General features: G+C 56.2%; 1 protein-coding gene across 1 annotated transcript in view; it reads right to left on the reverse strand.

Annotated features, from left to right (window-relative positions):
* Nucleotides 1-4032: 4032 nt before the first annotated feature.
* Nucleotides 4033-13245, reverse strand: part of CFAP46 (cilia and flagella associated protein 46) — a 96783-nt gene continuing 87570 nt past the window's right edge. The window contains exons 51-59 of the mRNA XM_052661027.1: nt 8302-8372; nt 8120-8180; nt 8015-8050; nt 7467-7569; nt 6892-7004; nt 6111-6192; nt 5444-5580; nt 5265-5345; nt 4033-4443 (exon numbers count right to left, since the gene is read on the reverse strand). Of these exons, the coding sequence (XP_052516987.1) occupies nt 4319-4443; nt 5265-5345; nt 5444-5580; nt 6111-6192; nt 6892-7004; nt 7467-7569; nt 8015-8050; nt 8120-8180; nt 8302-8372 (809 nt within the window). The 3' untranslated portion in view covers nt 4033-4318. The remainder of the gene's footprint in view (nt 4444-5264; nt 5346-5443; nt 5581-6110; nt 6193-6891; nt 7005-7466; nt 7570-8014; nt 8051-8119; nt 8181-8301; nt 8373-13245) is intronic.

The following is a 13245-nucleotide window of genomic DNA, read 5'->3' on the forward strand; positions in this document are numbered from 1 at the left end:
AACAGAAAATCAGCGCCTTTGTCCCTCTACTTTCCCCGTCAATCTCCTACAGCAAAGCACACTGCAAAAAGCAGCTCCGTATTTTAAAAATATGGAAACCACTATTTCCAAGATGTAAATTCAGAAAGCAAGTTGAACTTTGAAGCAGGGGATTGACTAACAGAAACCAACTGGTCCCATCCCCGGCTGCTGGGAGCCCCCCCCCCCCGCCCCATCCTGGGTGCCGCGCTGTCCCGGGGAGGCTGGGACTCCAGGATGGCCAGCTCAAGGGCGGGGAGACTGTCTGGACTCTGGGGCTCAGCCTGGCCCCGAGCCAACTGCTGCTCAGGAAGGGGGAGGCCGGGCGGGGGCAGGGCTGGGATCTCCAGGGGACGCTGCCCCCGTCCCCGTGCCAGGGCGTCCCCGTCACCCACCTGTGTCCTTTCTGGAACACACAACTTGCAGGTCTGGCCGCCCTTTCTCAAAGGGCTGTGCACCGTTGGAATTACACTGTCTCTTATTATTACCAATAAATTCCAAGTGATCTCTTCTCTCCTTATAGTTTTTAGGGTTACATAAATTTCACCTCCGCAGTTTTTCGTGCTTAAATATATTACAGACTGCCACTTGTGTTACAGCAGCTAATTGATACTGTGATTTGTCATGTTGCCGGGACATAACTCAGAGGGCGACCGAAGCCATGGCTACACGGAACAGCACTCACATTTCTCACAGGAGAGGCACGGCAGCAGGTGAAAAATGTGACGCTGCGCGGATGAAGTATTTCCAGAAGCTTTTATCCTTGTTGTCTGGGTAGGTGCCAGCATCTTTCTAGAGGGAAGCTCGTGTTTCCAGCGCTGCTCCATTTGAATTTATAACCTGGTCATTAGTTAGCTGTTTTTTTTAAAAAAAAGAAAAAAGAAAACCGGAACAAATATGCATATATGTTTGAAGAGAAGAAAAGACCAAACACAAAAGAGGCGAATCATCACCTCGATATAATCAAACACGAGCTCTTAAAAAGCTTCTTACGGTGAATTAATTAGAGATTCACAGGATGTTGAGGAAACAGCGCAGGCAACCCTAGAGCCCGGGCTGGAGCCGCGACGGCGAGGACCTGCGTGCTGCCGCCCCCCCGCGGGCCGTGTGTCTGTGTGATGCGTGTCTGTGTGTAGGCTTCTGTGTCTGTGTGTCTGTGTTTGTGTGTGCCCATGTGCTTATGTGTGTTCGTGTCTGTGTGTCTATGTCTGTTGTGTGTCTGTGTGTGTCTGTGTTGTGTTTCTGTTTGTGTGTGCCCATGTGCTTGTGTGTGTTCATGTCTGTGTGTCTGTGTCTGTTGTGCGTCAAGTGACCTTCTTGCTGCTGGCTTCTCTGCTCTGTCTGTTGTGTGTCCATGTCTGATGTGTGTCCGTGTCTGGTGTGTATCTGTTGTGTGTCCGTGTCTGTTGTGTGTCTGTGTGTCTGTTGTGTCTGTTGTGTGTCTGTTCTGTGTGTGTCTATTGTGTGTCCATGTCTGTTGTGTGTCTGTGTCTGGTGTGTCTGTGTGTGCATGTCTGTGTGTGTCTGTCTGGTGTGTCTGTGTGTGTGCATGCCTGCGTGTGTCTGTTGTGTCTGTGTGTGTGTGTTGTGTCTGTTGTGTCTGTGTGTCTGTTGTGTCTGTGTGTGTGTCTGTTGTGTGTCTGTGTCTGTTGTGTGTCTGTGTCTGGTGTGTCTGTGTGTGTGCGTGTCTGCGTGTGTCTGTTGTGTGTCTGTGTCTGGTGTGTCTGTGTGTGCGTGTCTGTGTGTGTCTGTTGTGTCCGTGTATATTATGTGTCTGTGTCTGGTGTGTCTGGTGTGTGTCCGTGTCTGTTGTGTGTCTGTGTGTCTGGTGTGTCTGTGTGTGTGCGTGTCTGCCTGTGTCTGTTGTGTGTCTGTGTGTGTGTCTGTTGTGTGTCTGTGTCTGGTGTGTCTGTTGTGTGTCTGTGTGTCTGTTGTGTGTCTGTGTCTGTTGTGTGTCTGTCGTGTGTCTGTCTGGTGTGTCTGTGTGTGTCTGTTGTGTGTCCGTGTCTGTTGTGTGTCTGTTGTGTGTCTGGTGTGTCCATGTCTGTTGTGTGTCTGTGTGTCTGGTGTGTCTGTCTGGTGTGTCTGTTGTGTGTCCGTGTCTGTTGTGTGTCTGTTGTGTGTCTGGTGTGTCCATGTCTGTTGTGTGTCTGTGTGTCTGGTGTGTCTGACTGGTGTGTCTGTTGTGTGTCCGTGTCTGTTGTGTGTCCGTGTCTGTTGTGTGTCCGTGTCTGTTGTGTGTCTGTTGTGTGTCTGGTGTGTCTGTCTGGTGTGTCTGTTGTGTGTCCGTGTCTGTTGTGTGTCTGGTGTGTGTCTGGTGTGTCTGTTGTGTGTCCGTGTCTGTTGTGTGTCCGTGTCTGTTGTGTGTCTGTTGTGTGTCTGTCTGGTATGTCTGTGTGTGTCTGTTGTGTGTCCATGTCTGTTGTGTGTCCGTGTCTGTTGTGTGTCTGTTGTGTGTCTGTCTGGTGTGTCTGTGTGTGTCTGTTGTGTGTCCGTGTCTGTTGTGTGTCCGTGTCTGTTGTGTGTCTGTTGTGTGTCTGTCTGGTGTGTCTGTGTGTGTCTGTTGTGTGTCCATGTCTGTTATGTGTCTGTTGTGTGTCTGGTGTGTCCATGTCTGTTGTGTGTCTGTGTGTCTGGTGTGTCTGTCTGGTGTATCTGTTGTGTGTCCGTGTCTGGTGTGTCCATGTCTGTTGTGTGTCTGTGTGTCTGGTGTGTCTGTCTGGTGTATCTGTTGTGTGTCCGTGTCTGTTGTGTGTCTGTGTGTCTGGTGTGTCCGTGTCTGTTGTGTCTGTCTGGTGTGTCTGTGTGTGTCTGTTGTGTGTCCGTGTCTGTTGTGTGTCCGTGTCTGGTGTGTCTGTTATGTGTCCATGTCTGTTCTGTGTCTGTTGTTGTGTGTCCATGTCTGTTGTGTGTCCGTGTCTGGTGTGTGTCTGTGTCTGGTGTGTCTGTTGTGTGTCCGTGTGTGTCTGGTGTGTGTGGTGTGTCTGTGTGTGTGCGTGTCTGTATGCAGGCAGGGCACGGCGCAGTGTTCTCCCACATGTAGACTTGTGGCACCGTCACAGCCAAGGTGGGGAATCCGGCTTGGCCCCAGGGCTCCTCTCTGCTGTTCTGAGCTTTGAGGATGTTGTGTGAACGACACCGCGGCGAGTGACCTTCTTGCTGCTGGCTTCTCCGCTCAACACGACGCCCTTGAGTCCCGTCCAGCCTCAGGTGGCCCCCTTCCCACCGTGGGCATTCCGGCATGCGCGTGCACTGCCTGCCTAACCGCTCGAGGTGGAGGTTTGGTTCTAGTTTTTGCTCTAACGGGACGAAGCTGCCAGACATGTTCAGGCAACTGTTTTTGTGTGAACCTGAGTTTCCATTCCTCTGGGATCCATGCAGAGGCTGGCTCAGGTGCTAACTGCACACGCAGTTTATGAAAATCTGCCAAGCTCTTTTCCAGGAGAGCTGCACCCCTTTAGATTCCTTCCAGAGACGCACGGGAGACCAAGGATTCCCGGTGTGCTTGCTTTGCCACTTCTGGTCTCTCGATGCGGGGGAAACGAGCTCTTGGCCCCAGTCTCCCTGCTGGTTCTTCTGCCTGCCCCTGCCGCCAGCCTGTCCCCTCCTGGTCCCCACAGCCCTGCGGAGCCGGGCCTGCCCTGGAGCCGTCGGAGCGCAGACCAGGCCACCCTGCCACGGGGCCGGGACATCAGGGCTGCCAAGTCCCACGCCAGCCACACCACCGAGGCGTTTGCAGCGGACACCCCAGCCCTTCCCATCCCCTTGGCAAAGCCCCACGGGGCCAGTGGGTGAGGTCCCGGGCTGGGCCCCTGGGAGTCCTGAACACACGGTCACCTCTACTCGGGATGTGAGTCCCAACCCAGGGTGGAAAGCTGGGGGCTCAGGTCGCACGGCCACGCCCTCCCTGTGAGTTTGGAGGTGCTGGCGTCTGCGCCAGGCTGGGGGAAGAACCAGGCTGTTCCCTGCTTTGGGGGCACAGAAACACAGCTCAGAGGTGATGAAGCTGTTTATTGAAGCACTTGGACAGACCCGTGTCCTCATTAGGAGCAAAGGCATGGAGGCCTGGGGCCCCAAGGAGAGCCTGGAGAAGCAAGGGGCCCAGGGTCCAGGCAGCTGTAGGGTGGGCCCAGGTACCCCCACCCAGCCCCAGAGACTCTCCTCCCCCCATGGGGCCCTGGCTTCACGGTGGAGATGGGCAGGTGCTGCCCTGTGCAGAACGGGGTGGGGGCTCTGCTACGCAGCCTGGCAGGGGTCTCGGGAGGAGGCTGAAGGCCCCCGGGAGCGTGCCGGGTGCCCCTCACACGATGGCCTGGTGCGGCAGCCCATAGAGGACCGTGTTGAGGGTGATGGGGAGCCACTCGGAGCCTTGCAGCTGTGGCCGGAGCGCCGCTGGCCGGTCCTTCCAAGCGTGCAGGGACTCGTCTGGGGAGAGCGGATGGGCACGCGATGCAGGCTCACGGGGACGGACGCCCGGGGCCAGCCCAACGGACGGGACGGTGCCAGCGCCCTGCCTTCCAGCACCGCCCAGGTGTGGACGCCGCGGAGCCGCGGGCCCCCCTCACCTGCTCACCAGTGCGATTGCTCCCTCATTCACACACCCGCTCACACTTGCTCACACACACTCGCTCACACACCCACTCACACTTGCTCACACACGCTCACTCACACACCCGCTCACACACACACTCCCATACTTGCTTACTCACGCACACACTCACTTATGCATGCGCACATCTGGCTCACTCACGCACTCCCTTGCTCATTCAGCATTTAGTGGCTGGTACCACCTCCCTAGCACTGTGGGCCGTGGGATCTTACCCTTTAGGCGCCTTCTGCGCTCTGTATTTGAAGGCCTCATGAGCTAGGCTAACTCTTTCTTAGTTATGGCGGACTCTCGCGTCATCGCGCTACTCAACTCACTACCTGGGCTGCACTTGGGTTTTTCACACCAGAATCCGCGTGGAGCGCTGAAGCTACATGTGGACACTAGGGCTTCATTTGTGCTGGAGGAGTGGGTGGGTTTCCTTCCCAAGAGCACCCTGGGGGGCTTTTCAGGGTTTGAGGACTTGAGCCTTTTGAAGATAAAGATGTTCTAGTCATTTGCGTATTTCTCCCTAAAGACTCTGGATGCCAGATTTCACATGCTGGGCTGTCAGAGGCTGAGGGTCCCCGGAAACAGGAGGAGCTAGAGTCCCCCAACCCCGTGCCCGAGGGCTGGAGGAAGGGAGGCCACTGCTAGTTACCGTGGTGGGCGGCTTCACTGGCTCCCACCTCCTGAAGCAGGCGAATTGTCCTCCCGATCGGCCTGCCAACTGCCAACAGATCTAGAGAAGAACCAGCCCTGAGATGGGCCATCCACCACCCTCAGGCCCCAGGAGGCCGCGTGGCCGCAGGACTGGGTGGCAGTGCCGGAACCACTCACTTTCCCACAGGACCCGGGCCCGCATCGCATTGTCCTGCAGGACCGTAGGCCACTGGCTCGCCACGATGCTCCCGACCCCCACCAGGCTCAGGAGGATGGCGGTCTCGACTGGCTCCTCCAAGGACAGCTGGAGTTCACTGCAGGGGACAGAGATCGTGGGCCGGCACAAGGGGCCCGGCCAGAGCCTCCCCGTCCACAGCCCGAAGAGCACCAAGTGTGGGACCCAGTAGATGGACTCACCGTCCTTAAGCTTCTTGAAAAGTCAAGATTCCACCCGCCCACTCATACCACGTGCACAATTAAATGCCATTTAGCAAGAAAAGTCATTTCAGGGTACCGGCACACTCTGGAGGGCTCCCTGCGTGGGGGGAGCTGCGAGGGGAAGCACCCCCCGCAGAGGGTGGTCTGCAGCCCCACGGCCCGCAGCCCCCGAAGCCCTGGGGTGTGTGTGACAGGTGATGCGGGGAGCGGGAGCCAGGTGTCCTCCCCACTGCCCCCTCTGTGCCGGTCCCAAGCCCAGCGACCCAAGGCTCCAGCCAGGCCTGTGGTCTGGGGGCAGGTCACAGCTGCCTGGCTGCCGTGATGGGGCAGGGCCAATGCCCCAGATGGAACCCACCGCTCACATGCCCCCCAGGTCTCCCACCAGCTCCCCGGGGACCCCGGGCACCTCCTGCTCTCCGAGGACTCCGCGTGGCGCCGTACACTCTCGTAGGACTGGGCCAGGTCCAGCAGCACCACCAGCTGGCACTCTGTGGTCACAGGCAGGGCTCATCGGCCGGGTGCCCAGGGCGGTGGGGGGGGGGGGCCCTGTGGGCAGGGTGTCACCCAGGGCACGGGCGGCTGTGGAAACACAGCCCCCTCTGCCCGAGGCTCGGACTTTGGTCCATTTTCTGGGCCACACGGGCAAGCTGGTCATTTGCCTTAGGGGATCCACACCTTCATAGGCTCCTTAGGCGGCCAGGCCGGGCAAGGAGTGAGGGGCGGGAAGTCCACCCGGGGGGCCTACTGCATCTCCAGACCTGCAGGAGGGGTCTCAGCCCCCAGCTGCCCTCACAAGGCGGAGGCCTCCTGTGCCCATCGAAACAGGGCCCGCGGTGGAAACGGAGCACTTGGGTGTGGCCGTGAGAAAGCCCCACGGACAGAGGCCGACCCCCACAGCAACCTGACTGTGGGCCAGCCCTCCTGGACTCTGCATGCCCAGTCCTAAAGGGTGAACTGCCCCAACTCCAGAGCCTGGGCTCTCAGAGAAATGGAGGAGGGGGACGGAGGGCAGGAGGGGCCTTAGCCCCACCCCCAGGCCCTGCTGCGCGGTCCTAAAGCCCCTAGCCCTTCGTCAGAGGACAGGAGACACCTGATAAGACACAAGGGGCGCGCTCTGTTCTTGTGCGAATTCGACCTGTGTCTCGTGCCGGTGGGTTTAGCAGAGACGGGGGCCTCCGAAGTCTCACCTTCCAAGTTCATGGCGGCCAGCCTTTCCACTAATATGTGCGATAGGAAGTTCTCCATGCCGTAGAAGAAGAAGCCTGTGCAGCTGCCCAGAAGCTGCTCCCACTCGGCCTGGCTGCCAAGGCAAGAAGAGGGAGAGCGGGGGCGGGGAGGCGACGGGGCTCGGGCGCCACCGTGAGCAGCCTGTGCCGCGGTCCGCTCCAGCCCTCCCCCGGGCGGTTACTCTGGGAAGCAGCAGAGGGACCTGCCTGCAGCCCCGGAGCCCAGGTCCCCGAGGGCGTCTGCCTGGGCGAGCCCGGCCCGCAGCTGGCCCCGCCCCGCAGCTGGCCCCGCCCCGCAGCTGGCCCCGCCCCGCCCCCGCTCCCAGGCTTCTCCCTCCAGGGCCCCGCCCCCGACACGCCCCTCGGCGAGGAGCGGCCTGGAGGCCCTTGAAGCCGAGCGGGTGGGCGCGCACCCTCTGGGCCCAGGTCGCATCCGGGCTCTAGGCGCTTCCGGGCAGGGACGGAGGGACTGAGGACACAAGGGGGTCAGGGCGTGAGGGGAAGGGGTCTCCCGTGGGCGCAACCCAGAGGCCAACCTGGGAAACTGCTTATTGCCCAGGTGCCCCGTCCATTTCGCAGTGAACGTGTCTCGGAATCTTTCCAAAATTTCCCGGGTCACGGAGACAGGAGTCAGCATTTCTGCAACCAGAATGGGATGGTGACAAAACGGGCGTCGAGGGTGCGGACACAGGGTGGCCTTTGGTGTGGTGGGCGCCCAGGGCCTGGCTCCTCACGGGCAAGGGGGCCCAGGGAGTGGAGGGGTGGCGCTCCTTCTCTCCTCTGTGAAGATACTGAAAACCATCTCAGCCAAAGAGCCAAGTAATTGTCCCAGAGCCGCGGGGGCGGCCCTCTGCCACAGGTCCACACCCGGGGGCGGCACCTTGCCAGTTCAGGGGTCCCTGTCACATGGCTGCAGACGAGAGTGAGGGCGGGTCTTGGAGCACACGGCCACCGCCCCCCTTCCCCCGGGCAGTGTAGCAAGAGCTGACCCAGGGCCACATGGAGGCAGGGCAGAGGCTCAGAGGCCAGCCCGCAGGCCTGATGCTCCCAGTGCGGTGGGCAGTGCCCAGCGGGGAGCGCTCACCTGGGCCTTGGGCCTCCTCGTAGGGATCCACGACGACTGGGTCTTGGTTAAGGAGGACTAGGCCCCAGGATCCGTGTCCGGGGCGGGTGAAGCACCAAAGGATACACTTGAAGCTGTCCGAGTCGACGAGGACGCAGTGGGAGGGGACGATCCGCGGTGCGCTGCCCTGTGGTGACAGGCAGGAGCCCCTGGGGGTGTGGCCTGCGGGCAGAGCTGGCCTGCTCCAGCCAGGGGCCGGGCGCTGGGCTCGCCAGGCCCTGGGGCCCAGCGGGGCCTGGACCACCGACCTTCCCGGGCTTCCGTGCTGCGCCTCTCTTCTTGTGATCTCTGCCTCTGCTCTCCTTCTTCATGTTCCCTTCTGTTGAGACAGTGCCAGGAAGTGGGGCCATGGAGCTGGACAGAGGTGCAAGGGCTGGCTGCACCAGACGCCGCTGGACCGCTCACTAGAAGATGGCCAACTTTATGTTATGTGAGTCTCACCTCAGTGTAAAAACAAGCAGTGGGAACAGCTGATTTTAATTTTGGTAAATCTAAAATGGCAGTAATTTCTCAAATGTAAAGGCTCCCAGGGTTGGGAAAGGCCTGGGCCAGGAGGTCTCAAGAAAGGAACAGTTGCCAGAGGCGCCCAGGCCCACACGCCTGACCATTCCCCCACCACGCTGGGCACCTGCCAGTGTGCGTGCCCCTGGCCCACTCACCGCGGGCGGGGCACTGCTTGCTGGCTGCTCTGCCTCCTGAGAATTTACACCGTCCGCTCCCTGCCCGTCCCTCTCCTGGTGGAGGGAGCTGGCCTCTGCGGAGGCCTCCAGCTGAGCACAGATGTCGGGGCTGGGGGCTGGCGTGGGGGCTCTCTGCCGAGTCCTGATGTTACGGGCACGTGGGAGGCAGCCTGCTCTGGGTTCAGATCAGTTCCCCCACAGATGGCGCTCACTGCGCTCCTGGCTCGCTGAGAGCTTCTGCTCTGAGCACCTGCATCATCTGAGGTGCTTACAGGTCCATTTTCCCTTTACTCTCTTCACCTGTGACATCTGTAGGTTTTAAGGTCAGACAGGGTGATGAAATGTTGTATTTTTCTTTCCCATTCCCGAGCAGTTGGGGTGTCAGAGTCGCCAGTGACCAGCAGAAGATAGCCTTTTTCCTTCTACCTGGGAGATATGCACAGACTGACAGGAACGGTTTCTTGGAATTTTGGTAGAATTCAACAGAAAAAAAGTGGTAAAACTTGTATTTTTGTGGGGATGTAAATCTGTTGATCGTTCTTTCTTGGCTATAAGGCTGTTGGGGTTTTCTTTCCTTCTTGAATCTCGAGTTCTTTTTCCCTAGGATGTTGTCAAAAATTTGCCTAAATTTTTGAATGTATTGCACAAAGTTGTTCACAATGTTCTATTATCTTAAATCTCTGATACTGTTTAGACTTTGTGTCTCTTTTATTTCTAATGTTGTATAGTTGTGCCTTTATTTTTTCTGGGTCATTCTCACAAGTATGTGTCTACTTTATGAGGTTTTTTATTTTCTCAAACAACCAATGTTTATCTTTGCTTCCACTTTTGTTGGTGTCTGTTCCTGTATTGTTTTGTAGGCTTTCCTTTGCTTTCTTCATTTTTTTCTTTTTTGTTTTTGCTGTTCTTGCTCTAACTTCCCGAATTAGATGCTCAGCGTAAAGCCTCCAGCCCTTTTCCTAACATAAAGGTAAAAGATCCTTCTCGATTCTGCCATAATCCAGTCTTTTTGACATTTCTATGGTCACTTCTTCTGAGTCCCATGAGCTATTTAGAAGTCAGTTATACAATTTCCAAAAGTATGGGGATTTAGAAAAAATCCATCTTTTGGGAATTGATATCTGAGCCAATCACGCACGGCCTCAGCCTGTTTCTCTAATTTCTAGACACAAGGTCCCTGTGGCCGCGAAGCTGTGCTCCTTCTGCTCATCCGACGTGCAGTGGTGGATGCGGGCTGGACTCTCCCGTCTCGAGCGTGGGCCCCACAGTCTTGCCCCAGGTTCTTGCTGCTTGTGCCTCCCACGTTTGGGCTCTTTGGTCACTGAGGGGTGGCCCTGCCCTGCGGGGGCCTGAGGCTGGGAGGTGGCCCCTCCAGTGGCGCCCGGCGCGTCTCTCGTCTGCTCCTCTGCCTTGCTGCTGCCTTGGCCCCTCTCTGGGCAGGAGTCTCTCGCTCAGACAGCACCTGACTGGCACGCTCCGGGCGGGGCCCACTCACCTTTCTGGCTCGTGATCTAAGTCTTGGCGCCTCGCCCCGCTGTTCTGTGGGTCTCCATCATGGCTGCTTGTAACTCGACTGAGGGCTCGGCTCACTTGTCTCTCTTCCTCATTTCCCCCTTTATTGGTTTGGAATTTATGCCCCAGTCGTGTTCTTTTCTGGGTATCCTTAAAGGTTTGCCGTGAATAATTAACGTTCAAAGAGCACTCCTCCAGCCTGAGGGTGCCAGGCTCTGAGGACTCCTCATCTGGGGTGTGCAGAATCCTCCTTTTTACCCCCGCTCGGCACTGCTTCGGAAAGACGTCTCACATTCACGCGGTGTGCTCGCTGCTCTACGGTGAGAGTTCGCATGAGTGTTGCTGCTGCTGTAACAAATCACCGCAATGCAGGGTGGTTCCAGAGGCCAGAAATCAAAAGGGGGTCCCACTGGGTTAAAACCAAGGTGAGGGCAGGGTCGGGTCCTCCTCAAGGCTCTAAGCACAATCGGCAACACAGTCCCTCCGTGCCCGCCCCCTGCCTGTTTTCAGGACCCTGGTGATGGCACGGGGCCACCCAGACAATCAGGACAATGTCCCCATCTCAGGACCTGTCACCAATCACACCTGCAAAGGCCCTTTTGTCGTGTCAGGCCGCATCCTCTTGGGGCCTGGGGATCAGGAGAGGGACATCTCTGGGGCGTTGTCCTGCACCATCGCCAGACGCCCGCAGGATAAGCTGCTCTTCCAGACAACGCTGGCAATGCAGAGCAGCGCAGACAGGAAGGCCCTCCAGGCATGGTGTGCAGACCGCTGGGGCCTCACGCGGGAAGGAGGAAACTAAACCTTACCTCACACTGTACACAAAAACCAGCATCCGATGGAAGGAAGGCAAAACCATGAAAGGTGAGAGAGGCAGAGGCCATCACAGAAAATCTCCATGGTCTTCAGGTAAGAAATATACACTTCATTTTAAAAGGCCTCATAAGCACAAGGTGTTAAGAGAAGATGGATGCACTGGGCTATATTCAAATCCTTTGCTCACAGGGAGGTACCAGGCACAGGAATGAAGAGACCAGCTTGAGGGGCCTCTTCAGAGTCAGATCAGCAGTTCAGACAAGTGATCGGAAGACGTATGCAGACCTAACGAGCAAAACCTGGAAAACCCAAGGCAAGCCCTGGTGAAAGACTAGAACAGGTTCTCACAAAGACCCCAAAGAGCCAGAAAATGTGAAAGGGGCGGGACTCCCAGCAGCAGGCGTGTGCGTGGGCGGGGCTTGTGCCAGGCTCTGCCCACCCACCCCACTCCTGCTCTTGCCCCAAGTGGGCCAGGCACCCGCGATCTCTTCCATCCTTAATTTCTGGCCCGTTAGTGTCCTTTGATTTAAGCACGTTTCCTTAAAGAAGCACGTTTGGGGCCAGGCCTTGCATTTCCATTCGGGGGGGGGTCCTCACCTTTTGACCTTGCACGGAGGCTGGTTACTGGTGTGTCCGGGCGCAAGCACACCACCTTGCCGCTCTATTTCTCCTTGTCCTGTCTCTGCTTTGCTCCACGTCCCCTCTTCCTGGCCTCTTCTGGTCAGGCCTGCTGCTTTATGACTCTGTTTCATCTTCTTCATCCGGTACTAGCTGTGCATTCCTGCCTCTGTGTCCAGTCGCTGCACTGGGCGCTGGTCACTGGTCAGTCAGCACGTGACCCTCACCCCCAGCCTTTGTTGCCCCACACGTTCCGTTTATATAATGCTGTAAACCCCACCACACATTGCTATTAACTTTTAATGTCAACATCTCTTAAAGAGATTTTAAATTAAGAAAAAAGTTTTAATGCCCACCCACCCTTTTCCAGCTTCTGGTGTTTATTCCTTTGCGTGGACGTGGACTCCCACCCTTTTTTCCCTGCCTGGAGAAGATGCTCAGCCTTTCTTGTGGGGTGAACAGGCCTGCTGGGAAGAATTCAGCTCATCTGTTTCTGAAAAAGAATTTCGCCACTGTTCTTGAGAGTTATTTTTGAAAATATCTACACTGATAGATATTTCTGTAATAATTTAAAGACATCCTTCACTGCTTGTGCCGTTTTGGTTGAGAAGCTGCTGCGCCTCTTGTATTTGCTCCTTGATACACAAGGTATCTTTTCCCTTTCAGTTCAGTTCAGTCGCTCCGTCGTGTCTGACTCTTTGCAACCCCATGGACTGCAGCACGCCAGGCCTCCCTGTCCATCACCAGCTCCTGGAGTTTACTCGAACTCATGTCCATTGACTTGGTGATGCCATCCAGCCATCTCATTCTCTGTTGTCCCCTTTTCTCCCACCTTCAATCTTTCCCAGCATCAAGGTCTTTTCCAATGAGTCAGCTCTTCGCATCAGGTGGCCAAAGTATTGGAGTTTCAGCTTCAGCTTCAGTCCTTCCAATGAATATTCAGGACTGATTTCCTTCAGAATGGACTGGTTGGATCTCCTTGCAGTCCAAGGGACTCTCAAGAGTCTTCTCTAACACCACAGTTCAAAAGCATCAATTCTTCTGCGCTCAGCTTTCTTTATAGTCCAACTCTCACATCCATACATGACCACTGGAAAAATCATAGCTTTGACTAGATGGACCTTTGTTGGCAAGTAATGTCTCTGCTTTTTAATATGCTGTCTCGGTTGGTCATAACTTTTCTTCTAAGGAGCAAGTGTCTTTTAATTTCATGGCTGAAGTCACCACCTGCAGTGATTTTGGAGCCCCCCAAAAATAAAGTCTGTCACTGTTTCCCCATCTATTTGCCATGAAGTGATGGGACCGGATGCCATGATCTTAGTTTTTTGAATGTTGAACTTTAAGCCAACTTTTTCACTCTCCACTTTCACTTTCATCAAGAGGCTTTTTAGTTCCTCTTCGCTTTCTGCCTTAAGGGTGGTGTCATCTGCATATCTGAGGTTATTGCTATTTCTCCCGGCAGTCTTGATTCCAGCTTGTGCTTCCTCCAGTCCAGCACTTCGCATGATGTACTCTGCATATAAGTTAAATAAGCAGGGTGACAATATACAGCCTTGACATCCTCCT

Source organism: Budorcas taxicolor, chromosome 23, assembly GCF_023091745.1.
Source record: "Budorcas taxicolor isolate Tak-1 chromosome 23, Takin1.1, whole genome shotgun sequence".
Classification (NCBI taxonomy): domain Eukaryota; kingdom Metazoa; phylum Chordata; class Mammalia; order Artiodactyla; family Bovidae; genus Budorcas; species Budorcas taxicolor.